At 36.5% G+C, this 24,778-nt stretch overlaps 1 protein-coding gene and 1 long non-coding RNA gene across 3 annotated transcripts in view; one reads left to right on the top strand and one right to left on the bottom strand.

Moving 5' to 3' along the window:
• LOC144305372 (uncharacterized) overlaps positions 1-24,778 on the top strand; it is a 165,265-nt gene that overhangs the window by 85,674 nt on the left and 54,813 nt on the right. Inside the window, exon 5 of one of the 2 annotated variants that reach the window (XR_013372396.1) lies at positions 1,976-2,082. The exons of the other annotated variant lie outside the window; for it this stretch is intronic. This is a non-coding gene — a long non-coding RNA (uncharacterized LOC144305372). The remainder of the gene's footprint in view (positions 1-1,975; positions 2,083-24,778) is intronic. 2 annotated transcript variants of the gene reach the window in all.
• The window catches only part of IFT57 (intraflagellar transport 57), a 53,597-nt gene that overhangs the window by 15,357 nt on the left and 13,462 nt on the right, over positions 1-24,778 (bottom strand). The window contains exon 6 of the mRNA XM_077884154.1: positions 10,584-10,706. Within this exon, the coding sequence (XP_077740280.1) occupies positions 10,584-10,706 (123 nt within the window). The remainder of the gene's footprint in view (positions 1-10,583; positions 10,707-24,778) is intronic.

Below are 24,778 nucleotides of genomic sequence, written 5' to 3'. Positions count from 1 at the left end.
AGAATCTCCAGTAGACTCCACACTGAGCACAGAACCCAACACAGAGTTTGATTCCATGACCCTAAGATCATGACCTGAGCTGAAATCAAGAGTTGGCCACTCAGCTGACTAAGCCATTCAGGTGCCCCCATAATTATTTTTATATACCAGCAATAAACAGAAAATAAAAATCTAAAAAGATACCATTTTCAGTAGTATGAAAGAATAGGCTAGTGCAATAAAATATATATATATTTTATATATTAAATACATATATGAAACATACATATATGAAAACCAAATAAATCTTGGGTTCTACCTCACACCAGACATCAGGATAATGCTAGATGAATCACAGAACTCAATGCAAAAAGTAAAGCAATAAAGCTTCAAAAAGAAAACATAGGAGAATAACTTCATAGCATTGGGGTAAGCAAAGATTCTTAAATAAAACATAAATATTAGCCATACTCCTTTCTCCTAAAAAAGATCACTTTGAGTATATTAAAATAGGCCACTGTTTATCATAACATACCAGTAAGAGTGAAAAGAAAAGTTAAAGAGTATATATTTGCAATACATATATCTGACAAAGGACTCATATCCAGGGTATAAAAATAATTTCTATAAATCTAAAGAAAAAGCAGATAACCCAATAGCAAAAGACAAGATAGCCAAAGGTCACATAAACATATGGAAAGGGGCCCAACCTCAGCAGTCATCAGGGAAATGCCAATTAAAATGGCAATAAGACCACAGCATATCTATTATGATGACAAAATGTGAAAAAGACTCGATATTTAATGTTGATAAAGACGTGGAGCAACTGGAGCTTTCACACACCTGCTGGGAGGAGTATACATCTGTACAAGCATCTTCAAATATTATTTGGCAGGATCTGCTAAAGCTGAACATACACATACAGTATGACCTAGCAATTCCACGCCTAGTAGAAATGCCAGTAGAAATGTGTACAGATGTTTACAAAAAGACATGTGCCAGAATTTTCAAAGTAGTATTATTTATAATACTATCAACAATTCACATAAGCCCAGACGTGGGCTAGCCTGGAAGGGCATGAGCTGGGCTAGGAAGTTCTCTGCCATCAAGGGAGCAGACAGCCACAGGTTATCTGTGGACCACACTCTCTGTGGCTAGGCACCAAGTCCTTACTTGTAAAGGGGATCTGGACATTTCATCTCTGTTTCAGCCACAGGGAGAGAGATTCAGTTATTAAAACTGTAACTGTAGCTGCAGCAGTAGAGAGGGAGGGCCATGTGTGAGCGGCAGTCCAAAAGTGATCAGTCTCAAGATTTCAATGTGGAATACTGCTGTTCCTGACATGTTTAATACCCCATCCATGGTCAATGATAAAATTCTTTGGAAATCTGATGGCAGGGAATCAGGTTAAGTGAAAAAAGCAGAGAAGACAGCTTGATAGAAGTGGTTGCATATGTCTTAAGTTCACTGTAGCAAATGTTGCTGGGACAGGTCGATAATCCATCATGTTTGCAGTGCAAGGAAAAGAGCAGCGGATTTCCCTCCTCCACCCAGAACACTCCCTTCTCTAATAACAGAATATTATCTATATTCTCTTTATGCCACTTTGCACAAGCAGTTTTGCAATCTCTTCTTCTTGTTCTAATTGTTAGATTAATTTTCAGCTTCGTCATGGCTCATGTTTGTGCACCTATTTGTGTATGTGTGTGAGAGAGAAAGAGAGACATTGTCCATAATATTTTTTTACATGAGACTGAATTTCTTTCTTAATGAAAAATGCCTGTCAGGTTGTAAGATGATTACAGAATGTGGCTTTTCTGAAATTTTTAATGTGACATTTTTCTTTCATCACCAGCAGCTTAAAGTCTTCTGTGATAAACATTTGTGGTGTGAAAACATGATTTTTCTTTGTAAGTGTTCAAAGAACTAAACATATGACTTAAGAGAAGTTGAGTACGTATGTGTGGTATATGTTGTACGTATATATTTGTTGCAGGGAATACAGAAATCCACTAGTGCTGGAAATACGAGTTTCCTCAGGAAAGTTCCTGCTTTCTAGATATCCTCTTGATGTAGAGAAGAATAAGACAGTGTGCATAGAGGGTAAGCTAAAGCTAACAATCACTAGTATTCTCACACCTGCCTGTAGTTGAACTGAAACTAGAGACCTATAATCTCTAAATAAAATACCTTGTTAGTTAAATAATTACATTTCTAATGTGTGCTCAGAGATTATCTTTACTGACTACCATCTGTTACTAAAGTGTTTTCGTATGTTGACTCTGACTTATTATTCATGCTTACTCCATCCACACCCCTTCTATATGGCCATAGAAATCTCCCAAGTGAGGGTTTCTAGACTTTAGGAGTTACAAGCTCAGAGAAGAGATCTGGCAAGGCAGACAGGGAGTGAGTGGGGCCTTTCTGCCAATGCAGGAGCACTCAAGTCAAATCAGAACATAATTACTTCACAGGGTGCTGAGTAACCACAATGCATAGCCAGAAGAGACAACCTTGACAATCCCTCAAGAATCTACTAACCAGGGATCCCTGGGTGGCGCAGCGGTTTGGCGCCTGCCTTTGGCCCAGGGTGCGATCCTGGAGACCTGGGATCGAATCCCACATCAGGCTCCCGGTGCATGGGGCCTGCTTCTCCCTCTGCCTATGTCTCTCCCCCCCCCACACACTCTCTCTCTCTCTCTCTCTCTCTCTCTCTCTCTCTCTCTGTGACTATCATAAATAAATAAAAAAAATAACTATTAAAAAAAAAAAAAAGAATCTACTAACCAAAACCTTGATCTCATATGATACTAAAAAAATAAGTAGAGCCATCTGCATATTTGAAGAACCAAGAAACAAATCATTATCTTCGCATAAGGAAACAGAGTAAAATATAATGGGATAAAGGCTATGGAAGTAAATTTTGACCACATAATAAGAAATTTAATAATAAAACAGTGATAGTGAGAACTACTCTAATATCATTGATTGGAACAATGAATCAAACCTATTAAAAAGTACATTTCATAGGGAGGCCCATATGACAAATGGTTTCTGTTTCAATTCATATTTTTACATTAAGTAATTTAAAGGAAACATTAAATCATACTTTGCAATAATGAAATATTTAGGCAGTCTAGAAATTTTAATTATAATCAATATATATTAATTCACTGCTCTCAATCACAAAGGTCTATTTGAGGTATCTCTGCTGTGAGGCCTTAGTAATGTCCCTCTGCAGTGTTTATATAACATGCAGTCTTTATTGGTTATTTCCTTAAAATCTGCTACCACTGCTGATGCTCTTTAGTTAGAGCTGATGGTAATCTCTAAAGCAAAAACACTTGTTCTCCTATTTCGACTTGTGATAAATGAAACCTTTCCTTGATCCAGTTGAAACATTTATCATAGGGTAAATAGGAAGGAAGGCATCATCAACTATCTTTAAACAAAATATCCTGAATGTTCAACAAGACTGTGACAGAAGCAGCTAAAAATCGTTTTCAGTTGCTTAAGGATGGCTGGATTTTTCTCCACCCCTTTGCAGTAGCTTTACATATATAATTTTAAGCACAGTATTCTTTTCCACAATCCAGATATTTGCACATGACCCATATGCTAAAAGAAAAAAAAAATAGTTGACCAGCTTAAGAAAAAGAAAAGAAACAGTGAATAAAACTTTAAGTCCACAAAATAACACCATGCTTTAAAAATAACACAATCCAAAGCAATACTGTTTTTTGTTGTCTCCTTTAAAGAAAGCTTGCTTGTAAACGTCCATCAGTGAATATTTCCCCTCATTCTTTGAGACAACGTGGCAGTTGAGTAATCATGCAGGCTGCTCTAAAAATGTATGTGTGTCTAGTTAATTTAGGCAGTTTATTTTGATAGCATTCACCTCTTTTTGATTATAGCAGGTGTTTCAAGGATAAATTTGCTGAAAATTGTATTTTGTTTAAACAACAGCAGCATGTACATTTATGGCCTTACTATATTAAAAAGCATTTATTGTCTGGCAGCAATAGATACAATTACAAACATTTGTGACAGTAATTGGAGCTATTACTCCTGCATGGAGCCTCATGGAGACCAACTTATTGCCACCTGTATTTACATTTGTTACTGGTAATTGTAAAAGCTGATTTTTTTTTTATTTGGTGCCTTATTTTTTTTTAATTATGTGAGTATTTCTCAGCAAAAGGTCTGTCTACCAGAAAAATCTTTAAGAATTATAAATGTAGTATCTCCATTATTCAAAGAGGCAGAATCACATTTTAATGACTACTATATACATAAACTGTATTCTTGTATCCTAGCCCACAGAATATATTATACCTTTTTGCTCATGGATGCAAGAATCCTATCAATATAGCCTGTCTAACAACCAGAACACAAGTCTTAAGAAACGCTCCTTATTTCCAAACTATAACAATTCATAAATCCTTGCAGGTCAGAAACATTTAGAAAGCTCAATTTTATTAACATTCTTCTTATACCGCATCAAAACACAGCAATGGCAGAAGGTCAAAGCAAGTTACTCTCTGCATTGCTTTGGAATGAGAAAAATACCCTCTTCTCTTGCTTCCAGATACAGATGTGTCTATAATAGTAAAAAGAGAAAGCCTACTATTGTACATTTTCTGCAGGATTTGGCTTCCAATTTGAAGAGACTTAAATCTAATATAGTAATTCTGTGGTTCCTCTAGGTTCATTTAAATGGAATTCCACCTGCTGATTAATAAAGGCCTCTCTCCTCCCTCTTAGGTTTTAGCTCTTACAGTGACTAGAAAGCCCAAGGGCTCAAGACTATTGCAATGATTCTGTCCTTAGCACAATGACTCTTCCAGAAAGGTTTCTTGCTGTGAATTACCCAAGGCAACACCTGTATGGTTTATTTACGTTAAAACAAAATCCAGTTGTTTGGAGTTGAAATTTAAAGTTTAAAGTCCTTTTTACAACTGCACCCTAAGAAAGCCAGACACTGATAAACAGGTAAGGATGTAAAAAAGCAGTTCAGTGAATCAAAGGCTTGAAATAATTAGAAACACATGCTGTAATACTTCCAAAGCCTTTAAAAAAATATATAATCTCTTTATCTAAATTCTTGTAATGAACCTGAAGATTTACATAATGAGTAGGAGACATTTTGGAGGAATGAAGGGGGGTACTTAGCCAACTATCTTTTAAAACAACAAAGCAGGAAATATTTAATTATAATTTGGAAAAAAATCAATTTAAGTCATTAATCAAAATTTTAATTACAATATCCACAGGGCATTAAAGCATGATAGAACATTTGTTCATTGCATTAAACACCTCATATTAAATCATTATAATATACAATTGTTTAGGAATAAATACTGTATAATTGAAGAAAAGGGCCTATGTAAGGTTTAGTTGAAAACTGATTTCACACTTTCTGCTCTTCCTTATTTCTGGGAACAGGAATAAATATTATTAATGTTTACTTGGTTTCCATTTTGGTAAAAACCCTTGTCTTGAAAAAAAAGTCATTCTACTGATAAAGACTGGTAAGACTGATCATTTTAAGAAGCCACTTTCCTTTGGTTAGATGGATGAAGCTGAGAGACTGAATATATGAATGGACAGCAGACAATGCCCAGGCCATTATATAAAATAGAATTCTGACCCACAATCTGAAGCAACTAGTCCAGGAAGTCAAACCATAACCTCTGAGAGAAATTGGCTGAAAATGGTAAGGATTTAGTAACTGCTGGTTTCCTCAGTTTTTCTCCTCACCAACCTGCTTCCAATGTAGGACCAACCAGACAAAGCCACATATCCTCCCCTAACCAGTCACATAGAAAGCCCTGCTTCTAGTTAGCCTGCCTCCAAATCTCCAGTCTTATCTGAACATTTCTGAAGGCTTCCCCTTTTTCTCACAATAAATCTTTCATATACTCCTGCCTGCCCTATGTCTGCCAAATGCAGGTGATGGTGACTAACTCCTTTGTTACAGCAAGCTGTGAATACATAGTCTTTGTTCTCATGTAGATGGTCTCTTTTTTTCCACAAAGTCAAATATGGCTTGTTTTTTATTTAAAAAAAAGAAAAAGAAAACTAAAAAAGAATAATTTTCTTCAAGAAACATTAGTTAGTGATTCAAAATTAATAAAAAATACAGAAAGTGAAATCTATATGAATAGGCAACCACATCTTTTATTTCCCCAGAAATTATGGAACATGTAGAATTCTTTGGCAGCTCAGTCTCAACTACCATTATTATTCTAGGCAGCAACTGTCAACTGATTCACTTTAAAGTTTTTAAAAAATTACTATTATGGAATTAAAAATATTTCAGTCATGATGGAAAATATTATTTTTCAATGAATTTCACAAAGTACCTCCACCTTCAACAAACACTTGTTTCTCTAAAATGACTCACTGGTGGGCTTCCCTTCTTGCTATTGGTCTATATTCTCAGATCTTCTGGTCCTTATGCTTGCCCATATTCTAACCATCCACTGTTACATGACTCTGGCTGGCTGGCCATTCCCCCAGCAAGATCTTAGACCTCCTGGTTTCACCCCAACCTGCTAAGCTTGGCCAAGCCATCTCTGCCCCCTGCCACTCAGCTAAAGTTATGGCTTATCAGTGCTAAGGATGTGTGGAACTGCTCATGATGTACTATCATGTTTTTTTTAAAAAAAGAGGTGTAATCTCAACTGTATGCACATAAAACTACGCAGAAATGGTGGTCAATATATATTAAGTGATTCTCCTGACAGCATTCTAAGTGTTTAAGATATGTGAATTCATTTAATCCCTTTAATAACTCTTTGAGATCAGTTTTATAAGGCACTCCATTGTGCAGATGAGGAAACTGAGACAGAGTGGTTGGAACTTGCCCACAGGGTCCAACAGCTAGTAAGTATTAGAGCCAGGATTTGGACTCAAGTAACCTGGATTTAGAATTCATGCAATATTGTCACTAATCAAATAGGTAAGGGCTTGGGTTGTAGGCTCAAATCTTATCTGTCACTAGGCAAAAGCAAATTGCTTCATTTCACTGTGGTTCAGTTTCTTCTCCTGCAGTAAAAGGTACCTGTAGCTAATAGGGCAGTGGAAAGGATTAAATGAATTAATATAAGTGAAGTGTTAAGAACTGTACTTGGGGGATCCCTGGGTGGCGCAGCGGTTTGGCGCCTGCCTTTGGCCCAGGGTGCGATCCTGGAGACCCGGGATCGAATCCCACGTCGGGCTCCCGGTGCATGGAGCCTGCTTCTCCCTCTGTCTGTGTCCCTGCGCCACCCAGGGATCCCCAAAAGTGTATTTTAAAAAGACTCAGATTACGATAATTCTTGACCAGTTGTAGATTTAAGTCTAGTCTGATTATAATCACAGATGTTTGCTCTTAGTTCTAAATTTCACCAGACAACTTTTGTAACACTTGTGGGCACCACTGATGGTCTAACAAAAAAAAAAAAAAACAATAAAAGAAGAGATAAAAACACACAAGAAGACAGGGAAAGAGCTATAAAGAGAAAAAATGAGGAGGTAAAGAACAAAAGTATAAGATACATAGTCACAGTGTACAAATAATACGCACAGATAATTTGATTAGATGGCACTGACGTCTACTCTAGTTTAGCTGTCCTCAGACTGCCCTTCTAAGGAATTGACTCCAGAGCCTTACTCACTTGGTCATAACTGAAAAATTAACTAGAAAGCAGTAACCCAGGATTTGGCTGAATCTATTCACTCTTGGCAGAACTTCTGACTATGTGTTTAGACACATTATTCCAAGTTAGGGCAGATCTGAGTTGGTCACTGGGTATATAACACTCTAGAATTAATCATCAGGAGCATTCTCTATAACCAGCTCTAAAAAGGGAACTACTAATATGGTCCATTCAAGCTATGACAAAAGTCCTTCATCTTCAGTTGTGGAACATATTATTTTTGGCAACATATGTATTTTCCCAATTGTAATTTGCTTAAGCTAATATTAAAATTTGTTTGCATTCTTTGAAAACTGTCAACAGTAACAAATGGTGCCAGAAAAAAAGGATAAGCTAGCCTACTAATAAAAACCTAATTACAACATTATGGAGGATATAAAATAAAATATTAGTATATGAGAGGATCTCATCAAAGCATATATACTATAATATACAAAAACAACAGAAAAGGAGAGTTACTTTTTTCTTTTTCTTTTGGTAATTACCTGGCAAGAAGCATACAAGGAATATACTTTTGTGGGAAAAGAAAGCAAAACAAACATTTGATCCAGTGCTAAATAAAGATGGGACTTATTTACAACTAACACAAGTTTCTCTTCAGATCGTATAAATCTTTCTCCTTTTACAACTAACACAAGGTCATTTTCAAGAACTTTATAATGGATTTAAATAATTGAGGCCCTGTATTACTTATTTCCCACATCTCTATGCTACTTAAAAATTAATCTAACAGTGATCAGTAAAGCACATTGATCTGAAAAAAAACTCATTTTCCCTCAGACACAAAGCTAAATTCTCTAAATGTCCTAAATAGCCTGTGTTGAGTGAAAGATAATTGTTTTGGCCAAAAGAAAGTAGAGGGCTTGTTTTTCGTAGAGTCAGGAGTTAAGGAAGAATGGGATCTATCATGATGCAGGAGTCAACTTCTTCAGATGGAGGAGCATAGTGAGCCCTTGAGAAACCTCATCCATGACCAGATTATTTTTATTTCTGAGGCATGAAAAACATTTTTTTTATTCATTAGCCCCTTATTTTCTCAAGTCAGTGTATAATTTTGTTTTTCTTAAGTAAAGCTGAGTAAAGAATTGACCCCAAACCTGTATTTCCCATTTGATACCTCTGAAATACTTAGAGTTTGTGAAATACTAGATATAAAGACCACATGACATAGAGAAGAATTCTGAAAAAGCACTCAAATATTATTTAGGTCAGTATATTTTACCACAAAAATCTAAATTCAAAATGATATTCATATAAAGAAAAAAACCTCAAAATTTTATCTGGTATTTCAGAATGTTGCTTATAAAATTTAGCTATATAATTAATTTGGCACAGTATATCCTCATAAGATCAAGGCTGGTCATATATGGCATGAGACTAAGAGGCCAACTTTCACCTCGCTAATTCTTCCCCAGATAAGGAAATCATCGACCCTGTAAGAACCCAGGATTCTGATTACTATAATACAGGTTTGTAGTAGAATTTGACTTGTACTCAGTTTTGTAAACTGTATGTTAGAAGTTACATTTGTATTCTTTCTTTACTCAGTTACTCCCATTATGTAGAAATCAATGGCCATACTTTAAAAAACACTCCTGTGTGAACCTATTAGGTTCTAAATGAGATGCTGAATTTCCAGTTTACTTAGCTTGAAAGTAAACTAAACTTGCTTCCTTGTGGGATTAAGATGTACCTGAGAATTCCTAACTACATGGTTATTTTAACATGTCATTCTAACTAGAATCACAATAATACTGATTTTTAATTTTACCAGATTTCTTATAAAATTAAAGAATTAGAAATTGCATTTTTACCAAAAAATCATATATTTGCAAATTATGACTTCCAGCAGGAATTGAATCAATGAAGAAATCCGTATTAATATATATCTACATATAAGATATATGCAAACAAAGAATTCACTCCTACCTAATGTAGTCAAATAATGGAGATCCATTATGTTTAGGTAAATAAATAGGCTGCAGGATCTGCCCACTTACCTTTAAGCTTATTCCACAGCTGCTCAGTCTAGTAAGATCTTTGCTGCCTTTACCCTATTGTAGGACTGCCCTAGGAGTCTAGGCTACTTCGTACCCTCTCTAGGACACAGTTTTACAAGCTCAAGTTCAGACATCCTGAGAATGAATTTGTTTCCAAGGCACTCTGAAAACAGCAATCTTTGGGGATAGATAAGGACCATATTTTTCCTAGAACCTTGATCCATAACACTGGTGCTTTTCTCCAGCCTCAAGGATAAAAACCCTTTAGTTTCTTTACTAGACATCTCTCAAGTCCCTTCTGTAGACATTATTATAGTATCAATGAGAATAGTATTGACCAGTTTGTTCTAAAGTTCTTGCAAATTGTAAGTAAAAAGGAAGCAGGAACTTGATTAAATGGGTCAGTTCATCTGGCCCAATCTGCAAATCTTAATGCAAATGCTTTGATTACTTGCTTACTATTTGACTTTTAATCATATGTACCAAATAGATTATGTAAGGCAACTTCCAGAATATCTTCCATTCTACCATCCAGCAGGATTCCAAAACCATTTTCTAACTATATTCTGTTGGTATACAGTCATGAAATTCCAATTTTGTTCATTATTCATCTAAACAAGATACAATTTCTAAGAAAATACATCAAAATGTATTGAGAAAATGCTCCTCAAGCCCAGGGAAACATGACAAGTGTTCCAAAACACTTTAAAGATCTATTCCTTTCTTTTTCCTTCTTTACATTGTGGATTCACTCAATAACAATTTACTAAATCTTAGTTAAGACAAAACAATGGAAACTGAATCCCACCACTTTAAATCATTCATATAATCAGGAGTACCCCTGACCCTGAAATTGCCTTATGAAGCTCGATATGAACAAAATGTGTTGTATCCTCTCTACCTTATTGTCAGTCCTAATCGTGACTTTCAGTTGTGGTAGTACACGTTCCACTTCGAGACTCCATTCTGCAGCATCTGTTGTGGATTCCAAAATATCTTCTTGTTTGGCAGACTCGTTCATATCCTAAGAAAGGAAAGATATCACAAGATTGAGAGTTTATAAAAAGAAACAGTAAAATTTTGAGGCATTTTAGCAGGACTGCACAATTTATATCAAGCATGGTAGTGTTAAAATTACAGTGGCAGAAGTTCTTATCTGTCCTTCTATCCACATTGAAGGAAAACAATGCACAAACCTGCTAGGATAGCAAAATTAGCATTTTTAAAAAGAAGCAAATATATGATTTCAACCATTCTGACAAAAAAAAAAAAACACACAATGCTTTTGAGATATCAGAGTGAACTCAATGGGAATACTATCAAGTGAACAAGTCATTTAGTTATGTTAATTGGTAACAGTAAAGGAGTACAAACATTCACACATTTGGTAAGAAAACATTGTCTCAGTTTGAGTTTTCTATACTGAAACACAGACCTCCAATCTGAAAGACAAAAAAGACAAGATCCCAGAAGCCAAGAAGTCACTACTTACAAATTTTTTATCCATAATTAAAGTGATATTTGTTAGGTCAAACTATAACATAGCTTTAAAATGTGGTTTAACACAGACCTATTTGAACTCAGATAGGGTGGAGGCCACATTTCTGCATTTGATTTCCACTGTTGAGAAATAAAATCAATTCAAGCCTGTTTTTGAATTACAAAAGGAAAATTTTTTCTCTCTTCTTTTTCATTTTCCCAGCCTTTCAGCATTAAGTATATCTAGATCTGAAAATGTGAAGAATATACAAATTAATGATTTAACAATATAGCCTAACACATTAATTTTAGTAGCAATTTTTTCTTTAAGCTTCCTTGATAAAAGAAAATGTACAGAAAACATGTACAAATTTATTAATATAGAAAAAAAGAGACCTGAGAAACATAAACAGCCAGATACAACGTAGACGGAGTCTAGTTTGAACAATCCATAAAAAGATGTTTTTGAGACAATCAGGGAAATTTGAATGTGGAAGAGTATTAGATGATATAAGGAATTATTACTAATTTTGTAGGTATTATAATGGCATGATGGGTTATCATGCCAAGGCCTTATAGAGACAAATGCTGAAATATTTACAGGTAAATGGACATGATGTCTTAAATTTACTTTAAGATTCTACAAGGCAAAGGAAAAAAGAGATTGTATAAATAAGCTCATGGTGAAATTTCATTCTCAGTGTGAATTTATGTCACTAAAAGACATTTATGAAACAGAAGTTCATTAGACTAGTCTTTCCAATCCAGTCTAACGCTAAGAAAAACCTTATATTGAGATTTGTATTTTGGTGGGAGATTGAGGTGTTTAGGGGCTTTAAACTCCCAACTGAGTCTCTAGAGCACCACTGGCATGAGAAAGCCTCTCTCTCCTACCTCCTAGCTCATATTAGCAAGTCCTGAACAGACTCAGAACCTTAAAAGGAGCATATGTTGCTTTCTGTTCAGAAATTCAGGGAGCTGTATAGTTCTAACCATGCAATTAGAGGATGGATAAGTAATACAATGCTTTCACATTCTACAATATGTGATCTGAATTTTTTCAGGTATATTCTACTTAAAAAAACAGAAGCATAAAAAATATAAGCATTAATATAAGTAAAATGTGGAAATTCTAAGTGGAAAATGTTTAAGATTCCGCTTTAAGCATTAAGGTGCTCACTTTAATATAGAAACATTGTATTATTTTGAGTACTAACAGAATACACTACGTACATCTATGTGAACTGAATCAGGGTAGCACAAGAGCACCATGGCTGGAGAGAGGTGGCAAGTGGCAGTATGCACAAGACAGACATGGGTGAAGTTTTATGAGACATGTGACAGCAGGAGAAGAGATACTGAGTCTCCCAGTTGAAACCTAAAGACATGGGGAAAGTTTTCTCTCATGTCACCCCACCCTGGCACCCACAGCATGCATATACTTGGAAGAACTAGGTGCTTGCTCACTCGTTGGCACATCCCAGTACCTGTCCCTAGTTCGAGGAGGCCCAATTCTGACTGGCTTATTTTCTGTACCAAACAGAGTAGACTGATGGGGATGGGGTGGGGTGGAGTGGGAGGAGGTATGCACTGCTAGTGGTATGTAAGTCCCGACATTTGGGGGCTGTGTGTGTGGCTTGCTCCTGCCATGGTGATGGGCCCCCACACCCCAATCCCACAGAGCCAGGCTGAACCAAAGGGGCATGTCCTTTGTCCTCTCAGCAGCAGTTTTGAATGATTCTTAATAGAATGCCGATGTTCTGGTCACTGATTTAAAAATAAGTTTGGTTTATGGAACCACCATTTGAGTGAACTGCAGTTAGGTACTGCTGATTAAATCCTGGAGCCAATTCTCAACTCCATTCCCCTCATTCCCATTCCTTCTTCTTCCCTTTCCCTACAGGAAGGTGGAGTCCAGAATCACCAAACAAGGCTGGTGAGGGTACTCGTCCAAAGTCCCACTTTCTTCAGGGCTGAATTCATTGGATTGTTCAAGTTGTGCAGAACATACTCAAAAATTTTCCTCAAGGAAGGGCACATTTTTCTAGTTTTCCCAAAGGAATACAGGTTAGCAGTGGCCCTATCTGAATCAGATCAGAATCAAAGAGTTACTAAAGTACATGGAAATCACACACTGCATTAAGACATCCCAGGACAAAAGCTACTGTTTGGCTTATATTGGGCCCTTTAGTAAGTTGCATTTACTCTTCTTAAGTTCTTATTTGGTTCCCTTAAGCAATGATTTGCAAATTCCTATTCCCAATATCCTAAAGTGATTTAATATAGCAGCTTAAATGTTTTCACTCACTCCTAGGCCACAGTTAATATATTGGGGGGAAATGGCCCAATTACTAAATGAGGAAGGGCAAAAAGAGATCATTAGGCTTGGTAGAGCAGCATTAACTTATTCAAACTATACAGTCTCTTTCTGTTTCTATGTTTGCACATCTATTTCCTAACCTTGTTCCTCAGTCAAAATTTCCTAATGCCTAATAACTGGATACATTAACTGAGCAAGCCCTACATATGAAGTAGAAATCACTTTAAAATTATATCATGTCTTAGTTATAATAACTTGAGAAAACCTTTCCTTCCCAATTGTATCTCCATTTAACAAATGGTACTTTATGTGGATATATTAGAAAACAGAAATAAACTGCTGTTTTCTCTTAATCAAAATTTTATATCAGCATGACAAAGTCCCAGTCCTTCTCTAAAAACACATTAACTAAGTAAGATAAAACATAGCTCCTGGGAAATTGTGTTTTCTAGCTAATGCTGCTGAAGAAACAATTAGAAGCTCAATAAGACACAGGCTATCCAGAAGTCTTTACTTATACTTAATTAATTTACCAGTAAGCCATTTGTAAAGCTTCTATAACATGCAAGGTAAGAATCCAGGCACTGTGTTTGGTGTGGGAAGATAAAAGGATTTAATCCCTGCCTGCAGAGTTTATAGCCTGTTAGGGAGAGTCTTGGGCTAGTTTATGGAGGTAATAAAAGGACCTAAGGAAAAAAAAATATGAAAACTGACCCTAAGACTGCCAAAGGAAGAACTAAAGACAACAGTCTAAACCATCCTATAATATAAACCTGGGCAAAAAGAGTGGGGATCAAACATGCAATGTAAAAAGCCTGCTTAGAATCCTGTTGCAAGTAGTAATCTCTTTTCCCAAGAAATATTAATGGGAGAGTTAAGCATCTGAATACTATATTCTGTATATGTTTAAACATATAAACACATACAGTTGGATGTCTGTGTGTGTGTATCTGTGTATATATGTGTGTGTGTGTGTGTGTGTGTGTATAAAATTGGATGTGGCTAGTCTTATGGTTACAGGATTAGAATAAGGGGAGGCTTCACATATCAGCAGGGGAGGGTAAATAAAGCCCTTTGCAGTCTCTGAGCTGTTGGATAACCTACGTAGTGCTGTGAAGCTGTCACTCTAGGTTAAATGCAATACAAAATTTGATACAACCTCAAAATATTTTCACCTCTTAACACTGAAGATTCCAGGTAGGCCATGACTACCAGTAGGGGAAGTAATAGATCTGACACTAACAGAAGGAGACTAGCCCATTAATAAGTATTTTTTTTAACTTAAATTCAATTAACATATAATGTATTATTAGTTTCAGAGGTAGATTCAGTGATTCACCAGTCTTATTTAACACTCACTGCTCATTACATCATGTGCCCTCCTTGATGTCCATCACTCAGTTACCCCATCCCCCCACTTCCCTCCTTTCCAGCAACCCTCAGTTTGTTTCCTATGGTTAAGAGTCTCTTACAAAAAAAAAAAAAGAGTCTCTTACAATTTGTCTCCCTCTCTGATTTTGTCTTGTTTTATTTTTCCCTCCCTTCCCCTATGATCCTCTGTTTTGTTTCTTAAATTCCACATGAGTAAAATGTTATAATTGAATGAATAAAGATGTGCTATATATATATGTATATATGTGTGTATACACACACACATATATAATGGAATATTACACAGCCATCAAAAACGAAATCTTGCCATTTGCATTGATGTGGATGGAAATAGAGGGTATTATACTAAGCAAAATAAGTCAATCAGAGAAAGACAATTACCATTAACAAGTATTAATACAGAAAACTGTTACAAGTGATACAGTAGAAACACTGATCACATTTTTGTATACCTGACGAATTACCATCTTAAAGAATTAAAAAAAAATCTCTTTGGACTGAAACTATTTCTAGTATGTAGTACATACTCATTATTGGGAAACCCCATAAGGGAAAGGGGACTAAACATTATTGGACAAAGCAAAGTTGACTATGACTTCCTGATACCAGCAACAGTTACGCATTCATTTCAGTTCTGCTATAATAACAAAAATTTAGTACCAGAGGATCTTTTGATCCCAAGAGTCCAAATCAGGTTGGACAGTTAGCTCTAGTTAAGACATTCCATTGGGAATGAAGAAGGAAGAAAGCTAGAAGTAGGGTGAAGTAGACTTTTAAAAACCTGACTAATCATGGATACCCTACAGTACTTCCCCTTATTATTTTTTTTAAAGATTTATTTATTTATTCATTCAGAGAGAGCGAGAGAGAGGCAGAGACACAGGCAGAGGGAGAAGCAGGCCCCATGCAGGAAGCCCAATGTGGGACTCGATCCTGGGTCTCCAGGATCACACCCCAGGCTGCAGGCGGCACTAAACCACTGCGCCACCGGGGCTGCCCACTTCCCCTTATTATTATTTTATTTTTTTAAATTTTTTATTTATTTATGATAGTCACAGAGAGAGAGAGAGGCAGAGACACAGGCAGAGGGAGAAGCAGGCTCCATGCACCGGGAGCCCGACGTGGGATTCGATCCCGGGTCTCCAGGATCGCGCCCTGGGCCAAAGGCAGGCGCCAAACCACTGCGCCACCCAGGGATCCCCTACTTCCCCTTATTATTGATGGAGAAACACCTTGTCTGGTAAAGGGAACACATATGGATACATGGGCATACCCAAGAGTGAAGCTCAAGAGTCAGGGATCCGTGAGAAGATATTTCCTTGGGAATGGAGACCTTGCATCAAAAGTTGCAGAGAGATCTTAAGTTCAGATAGGAGGCTGGCCAAGAAAACCTAGATTGCATGAGGGCCTGGGCAGAAACTGGATTCACAGACCTCCAGGTGAAAGTGAGAGATAAAGGAAGCTTCAGAAGATCCTAACACTGAACTAATGAAGCAAGAGCAAGCAGAGGTTCTTGAATCTTCAATTACCAAGCCCAAATCCCTATGTCTTGTAAGAATGAGATACCACTGTTAGAATGGATTCTGGAAACTGGTAAATGCTGACATTTACTCACCATAAATTAATCTTTTTATGATGTGCCTTATTATACTAGTTCTCTAATACAGTGATGCTCTCAGGACTGAGAAACCTGGGTATTGATTAAATGTTCCCAGGTAGCTATAATTTTTGCATTTTTATGTCTGCTTTTAAAGTTTTCCTGTAGCCTCCTGGTATCAAATGCCAATGATCACCTCTGGCTGTCTACTTGACTGCCTGTAATACCTCTTCCTCCTCCTAAACTTCTGTGGGCTTAGAAACCTAATATCTAAGTTTGTTAGAATTTGGGCAAAGTAAGAATACAGGAGAAATATGTGAGAGATGCTAAGAGTGGTGGTGGTGGTGATGGTGGTGATGAGGTTGGGATCCTTCAGAGGTTTTTTTTTTTTTAATTTTTTTGTTTATTTGAGAGAGAGAGACAGAGAGGCACATGTGAGTAGGGGAGAGGGGCCAAGGGGGAAGGAGAGGGACAGACTCCAAACTGAGTGCAGAGCCCTACACTGGGGCTCTATCTCACCACCCTGAGATCAAGACCTGAGCCTAAACCAAGAGACTGATGCTCAGTGGACTGAGCCACCCAGGTGCCCCTTCATAGATATTTTTTTTAATGGAAGTAGTTATACTTATTTTGGCTGCTCAGAGGCCTTTTTTGCAATCTTCCTCATTTGATGTTTTGTTGCAGATAGGTAATAGGACAGGTGGCCAACAAGCTAAGTACTGCATTTATATGGTATTGCTATTATTTTTTTAAAAATTTATTTCATTGTGAGAGAGTGCGATTGTGAGGGGGAAGGGTAGAGGGAGAGGATCTCAAGCAGACTCTGTGCTGAGCAAGGAGCCCATCTTGGGGCTCAACCCCAGGACCCTGAGATCATGACCTGAGCTGAAATCAAGAGTTGGAAGCTTAACCAACAGAGCCACCCAAGTAGACCTAGAATTTCTGTGTATTAAACAGGGTTTTCTAGTGTCCCTCTTTCTTTATCATCGATCAATAAAAAGCTAGAGGGATAAAGACATTTCAATCAAGAAAAGTGTTCCCTTAAAATCCAGTGATTTTTTAACAAATCATATTTAAAGCACAGAGTTAAAACTTTTCATGTTCCTACAAGTCAATTCTTCTTCATGATTAAAGAAGCATAAATCATAAGTATGATTCACTATTTTCTTTTCAAATTAGGTTTTAAATGATTTAACACTGTATTACGATGAAGAAAAATGTTTAATATGATATAAAACGTATTTTCAGATTTGTTCAGAATAACAAAATTAAACCCTGGCTATAACCCATCAAAAGGAATAGATAGATGGTAGCCTCTGTCTTTAAATATATGGAGTTCATAAAAGTTTTCAATTCAATTTTAAAACTATCAAAAGAAATTTTATTCTGTTATAATGTGGACTAGGATTTCAATAAATTATGCTCACAAATCAAAAAAGTTAAAAAGCTTCCTAAACACAAAATCAATTTAATTTTCTAATAAGAAATCTGAAATTATTTTTGAATGAGAATATAACTTCCAGTAATTATTTCTGTTTAATATCTCAAACACCTGTCTTTGCTACTGCTTTAAGCTACTTTAATGTGCATAAGTGCTAAGGTAAAACCATCCCTGATTTTTTATTTTCTCAAGATAAAAACCAAAAGAAAGTACTCCAAGAAGTTTGTAGGAAAAACTACCATAGATATGAGAGTTGGTGTTATAGAGTATGCCAAAGTAAGTTTAATTCTTTATGTAATGAAAAAAAATGAAAAAAAAATTATTTATGTAATGAATTTCTTTTTTTTTTTTTTAAAGATTTTATTTATTTATTCATGATAGTCACAGAGAGAGAGAGAGAGGCAGAGACACAGGCAGAGGGAGAAGCAGGCTCCATGCACCGGGAGCCCGATGTGGGATTCGATCCCGGGTCTCCAGGATCGCGCCCTGGGCCAAAGGCAGGCGTCAAACCGCTGCGCCACCCAGGGATCCTATGTAATGAATTTCTATAAGGCTTTTTTTTTCTCTGAAATGGCAACCTTATGGATATACCAGTAACCAAATACATTTGGAGAGTTCAATTCATATATCTACTAAGAGGGACATGAAAATCCAATTAACTGTCAAGATTACATAGTCCCAATACTCAAGGAAAAGGGAACTAAATTGTCTTGAGAACTGCCATAGTTTGGTGTAAATGTCAAGACAATGGATCTGGAATCCCATCTCTCTTCAAATCCTCTCTCTATCATTTATTAGCTGTTGGTCAAATTACATAATCTCTCTAAATCTCAGGGTTCCCATCTGTAAGATGGGGAGAATAGTACCCTCCTTATTGGGAGGGTTGTGGTGAGGATTAAATCATATAACGTATTTAAAGGCATAGTTCCTGGCACATAATTAAGCCCCAATATATTTTAGCAGTTACTATTACTATTTTTATATGCCAAGCATGGTATTAGATGCTTTGCTATGTTAAATGCCTATAATAGCACCATGAATCAAGAAGTCTTATCCCCATTTTGCAAATGAAAAAAGTGATGTATAGAGCAGTTAGCTAATTTTCCCTATGTCACATCATTAGTAGAGTCACAAGGCCCAAGGAATGTTCCTCTAGAAACAAGCTTTTAGATACTTTACCAAGTGCCTATCAATCCTTTGTCATATAGGTTACAACTATGTTCCCCCCAGTTTATTACCCATCTTTTTAACTTTATAGTGTTCCCCATTCCAACCTTTGATATATATAGGCTTTAATTTTTATGCATTCAGATTTATCAGTGCTTTTCTTTTGTGATTTTTAGTTTTCTTCCCAGGCTTTATCATGCCAATTTCAACCCGTGAATATAACGCTTATCACTCATGTTTTTGTTTTTGAACCTCATCATTTTCTAATTTGTTGATCCACGAGGAGTTTATTTGGGTGTATGATATGAGGGAAGAGCCCATCTTTTGTTGCCTATTGGACAGCCTGTTATTCCATCATCCTTTAACTGAACAGTCCTGTTTTCCCCACTTATTTGCATTACTTCCTATATTATTAATATCACTATATATTTGGGCTATTTTATGAATTCTGTACTACTTCATCAATCTATTTCTGTGTCAGTATAATTTCAGACTTACAAAAGAATTACACAAATAGTACAAAGAATTCCCATATACCCTTCATCCAGATTCACCAAACCTTAGCATCTAAATTATGCTGGTAAATTATGCATAAAGTGATCTAGTGTTTACAGTATAGTGCTGAGATTTAGGGTGTTTTCAAATTTTTTTTGTACCTTTGTGCCTTCATTTAAAAAAAAAACAAGGAATATATTTCACTTTTAAAAAGAATAAGGTATTTTTAATAAAAGCAGGTAAAAATAATAAGTTTGATTAACTTCCAGAAGTTAATCATCATAGCTGGTATGGGTGTATACTTTAGGAATTTGAATGAGGGACAGAAGTGTGTTTTAATGGAGATGGTGAGATCCAAGTTTAACCTTATAAGGATGTATGGAATGCAAATAGGCAGAAAAGAGACAAGCCAAGTGTTTATAGTCAGGAAAGCACCATAAGCTAAGATACTGAAATAGAAAGGCACATGGCTTGTGAAGATCATATTAAGAGCGACTAGGGGCTTAGAAAGGCAAATGCTGGGGAGCTAAAAAAGAGTTAACTACTTTATGAAAGACCTCAGAAGCTAAGCTGAGGAATATGAATTTTGTCCTCTCAGCCAGAAGGGAAATCAGAAGAGTTACAAGCAAGGTCAAATGACTTTTAGAAATCTTTATTTAGCACCTACTGTATGCCAGGTACTATTCTATATCAGGTACAGTTAATAAAATGATAAAAATCCTCCTGAAAGAACATTCTAATTATGTTTTATGAAGAGTTATGGATTACAGATTTGTGGGTCATAGAATTGAATGAGGCTGGGATAGTTGGAAAGCTGTCACTAAAAAGGCAGAATTTGAGCTCAACTTTGAAGGCTTAAGAGTAAGGTAGAGAGATGATGAGAAGGCATTTCAGGTAGGAGACAAAGATGAGAGATCTGCTCATAAGGTGTTTGAAAACCTATGAGAGGATCCATTTATCTAAAATAAAGTTATTCCAGCAGAATAAAATAGGGTTGGCTATATGGACAGTTGTCAAATTGCTAAGAGTCTGGACATCCGACCAAAACATTGTTTTATAATCTACATAAATTGGCCTGTAGTCAGTGAAAAGCCATCAAAAGTTACTGAGCTCAGAATGACCTTATAAAAGTCATTTTGGTAAGTACGATAAAAGCTTATGGTGAAAAACATTGTGCAAAAGAGTGAGGGTGGGATTGAAGGATGAGGATCAAAGACCATTCACGCCATTATTTTACATAATCCAGACAGGAGATGAAGAGGAAGTAACCTTGAAAGATAGCTGAAAGGATACAAATAAGAGATATTTCAAAAGCATCATTTGCGGGTCTTAGTGACCAACTAGATGTCTAGATTAAAATGAATCATTAGACAAATATTCAGAGTACTAACACAGCTAGAGTGGATGGGTGGGGTTGGGTGGATTTAAAGAATATAGGTTTATACAGGACAGAGAGAAACACACATTCTGGGTACCCATATAACATACTAAATTACATAATAAATATCTGCTATTGGCATTGATTCCGGAAATATAATCTATCCACTTATAAAATGACAGCTCTCAAATGAATCTTAAAAAATATATTACTTTTCATCAAATTCTCCTTAGTCATCTCTATAGGGGAGACCTTATGTGATAGCAGATTTAGTTTAGTGGGCCTTCAATAGGAATCCATGTGACATATTATAAAAATAAAGATGTAACATCACCAAGCCTTCCTGATTTACATAAAAATGTAAGATTCTTGATAACTTATATCCTATCTAAGCTTCTTACTCAAAAATACAGCAATCTAGAAACTTACTTATATTGAAAGATTGGGGCTTTTCCTACTTTCCTACAGTACATAAGAATGTTGATAACATTCCAATCTCTTAGTTCCAAACTCTAGGAAAGGTGAAAAATTATATGAAATAAGAAATGCATCAAGCTACATGCTGTCCACAAGTTAGGTTATATTAACCTCAAAGCAACCCAGGGAAGAATTGTGTCACCACTGTACAGATAAAGCAGAGTCACAGGTTAATTTACTAAGGCTAAGTGTCTAGTGACATGCAGTCACTATTTGATCCAAGGATTATTTTCCACCATGATGTCGATGCTGGAGATATGGACTCAGATCTGGAAAGGACCTTGAGAAGTCCTTACTTCCTACTTTTTAGGTTCACAATAAAAAACCAGGATGGAAATAAGGATCTTCCCTATTCCAAGTGTGGATTCAAAAGCTACGCTAAAGATCAAGCAAAACTCCCTTTTACACCCAGCAAGAACTGCCATTTGAGGTTCTTCTGAGCAGGGCAAAGTACGGCTTTTTTTCTCTAACCTACATTTTCTATTCACCTCCAGATGTAAAACTGATGAGGTGGTACAGGTTAGTTACCAGAGAAATAAAAGCATTTACTCAGTCATAATGTGTTCCATCAGGCTCAGACATGTGATACTGTGTTTCTCCTGTGAAATACCAACCACAGACTTCTCAGTTACAACACAGGAGGACAAACACTCAAATGTTTTAGGAAAGGAGAGGAAAAAACATTTTCCTCATGCAGGAATCAAAACCAATGGTGACTTAGGGAGCAAGTTATATTGCAGAACAGTACTATTCCCCCCTATGTTACCCAGAAAGGACATTTTGTCAAGAAGTGAAATGTAAATCAAAAGTAAAATGAAAATTTAAAGTATTTAAAATATTAACCAAAGTAGATCCATCTTCTTCCCTTTTTTGAAAACAATCTTGCAGACTTGCTACAATGACACTCTAAAACTGAGATGACATTTTTATTCTAAGCTCAGATTTTTGCTTCCTTACAGCTTTTGCTTTTTAAGCTAAAAATTCTCTCATTCTTGGTACAATGAATTTTTTGCTAAGTAATTAAAAACCAATTGTGTTTAAACCTTTTGAGATAGTTGGTTTTATGCTGTCTAACTCAGAATTTGGTTTCTAAAACCTCAAATTTAGCATCTCAAGGAAGAATGGTATCTATGGCATGTTTGAAAAAAATGTTTTGAAATGAAGTGATGGACATTTAAAAATAGAACTCAGAGCGCACAGCTTCCCTCCCATCTTTTTTCCACTGGGGGAGGAGAAGGACACATCTGCGTTATGCTGCCACAACAGTGCTGCTATGATTCTACTGAGCTTCAGAATGGAGGGGAGCTACAAAGACCACTTGTAATTACAGTGTATAGCTGCCACAACCATGCAGGCAGTTTCCAATTAACATTCTCGAGATAAAACTAGAAATGGTCTCAACACCTGCCCCTAACACCTCACCACCAGAGCCCTCCTTTCCTGCTCCCACCTCTCACATCTCTGAAATTCTACTGTACCCCTCCATCAGGAGCTCTGCCCAATTGTGAGAGCTTTAATACAGCACCAGTGTCTTCCCTCATGACCACTCTCAAGGAGTCTCTGGCTAAATTTTGGATTTCAAGAATATTCAGGAATCAGAGGGACAGAGAGAATGTGGAATTGTGTGGGCTAGACTAATATTTATCCATTATTTTTTTTCCTTCTAAGAAAAGCTCTATCAAAATTCAAATAACTAACCTACAAATAAAAATTCAGAAGATAAAACAATCCCCCACTAATTGCAAAGGTTATTTTCTTGACAATATTATATTTGGCAAAACTGTAATTGTGGTAAGAGAATTATAAAGGGCATCATACAATGGCAAGAAAACTAATGGCAAGAAAACATACTTTTAAACGGTTTCAGAGTATGTAATACATGTTCTGAAAAACAACTGCTTCCAAAATAAACTGATTTCTTCCCAGAAGCATTCAACCATTTTCTTAGAACACCATTTTCAGTGTTCATGAAACACTACTGCCATGTCATGGCCCTAGTAGGCAGACACTTCAAACTTTAGTCCAGAGGCACATGGTATCTCCTTATGAATTCTTCAGATTAGCAGTTACAGGATTCATATAGGTTGTGGTCGTCAGGAAGATGGACCACCGGGTCTCCTTCCAAGGAAAGATGTGCTGCCTACCTGCAGGCAATGTGGCCAGCAGATAGCTTCCTGCTGTGGCTACCTCAGGCTGTCTTACCTACAGAGGGTCACCCCAACCTGGCAGTATGACCTTCCCAGGGCAGCCTGCCTCCAGTGACTGAGCTAAGCTGGCAACACTTGCTTCAGAGCTCTTCAGGAGGTTGCTCCAAGCTTTGTCAGGGCTGAGTCACAGCTACACTTCTCCCTTGGCCCAGTTTTTTAGCCCCTTCCTTTTACAATGAACATCCTGCACCCAAACTCTGGTGTCCATGTCCACTTCCAGAGAACATACTCTGCAGCACATCTTTTCCATTTATATTCTCTCTCACTCCATTTACCACAAATCTCAAGAAAATGCTGTGTATGCTCATCTTCTTGCATTATCATGATACTTAAGAGCAAGCCCACTTTTTAGGATCTAGACATCACTTTATTTAATCAAAGAAAGGAATATAAGTAGACTCTTCCTTGCATTATCCTACTCGGTACATAGAAGAGGACATAATTGTTGAGCCATCCTTTTCTCTATGAAGATTAAACTATACCTTGCTTATAAAATTAAAAATATAAAATAGTATTCATTCATGCATGTATTCATTCAATATTATTCAATACTTAGCACTTTCTACAGACCAGGCACAGGTGAAAAAATATTGAAGAAAGCTCCCACTCTAGAAGAGAATGCATTCTAGTGATTGAGTTGGATAATAGATAGAAATTAATACATTGCCAGGGTATGTAAGGAAAAATAAAGCCCGGTGAGAGAATAAAGAATGATTGGAGAAGCATCTCTTGTTTTAAAACCACAAGTAGAGAGGGACTGCTGTAATCCATAAATGGCTGGGGTAGCACAGTCACATCTACATATAGTATATCAATTTTCTAGATAGTACATATCATTTTTGTTCTAGTGAAAAACTCATTGCATGAAACTTCGCTAAAATAATATTTCCTCTGCATTGTGAGTCCACCTGCTGCATAAAACATAAAATCTTAAATCTCTATTACTAACTTATATAGCAGTTTTGTCTTGGGGATAGAGCAGCGTAAGCCATCATAAGCTAGAGTCAGATACAGCTGTCTCAGGCAGATGGCTTTAGTGGGCAACATCATAAGCTTGCCAGATTTTTTAAAATATGAAAGGGTTTTCTGCCTCATTAGTACTTCATGGCTGACCATCCACAAACACCTGGTGTTCAGACTTCT

This window comes from Canis aureus, chromosome 35 (genome assembly GCF_053574225.1).
Source record: "Canis aureus isolate CA01 chromosome 35, VMU_Caureus_v.1.0, whole genome shotgun sequence".
Taxonomy (NCBI): domain Eukaryota; kingdom Metazoa; phylum Chordata; class Mammalia; order Carnivora; family Canidae; genus Canis; species Canis aureus.
Note: the sequence above shows the minus strand (reverse complement) of the source record. Positions and strands in the feature narration are given on the sequence as shown.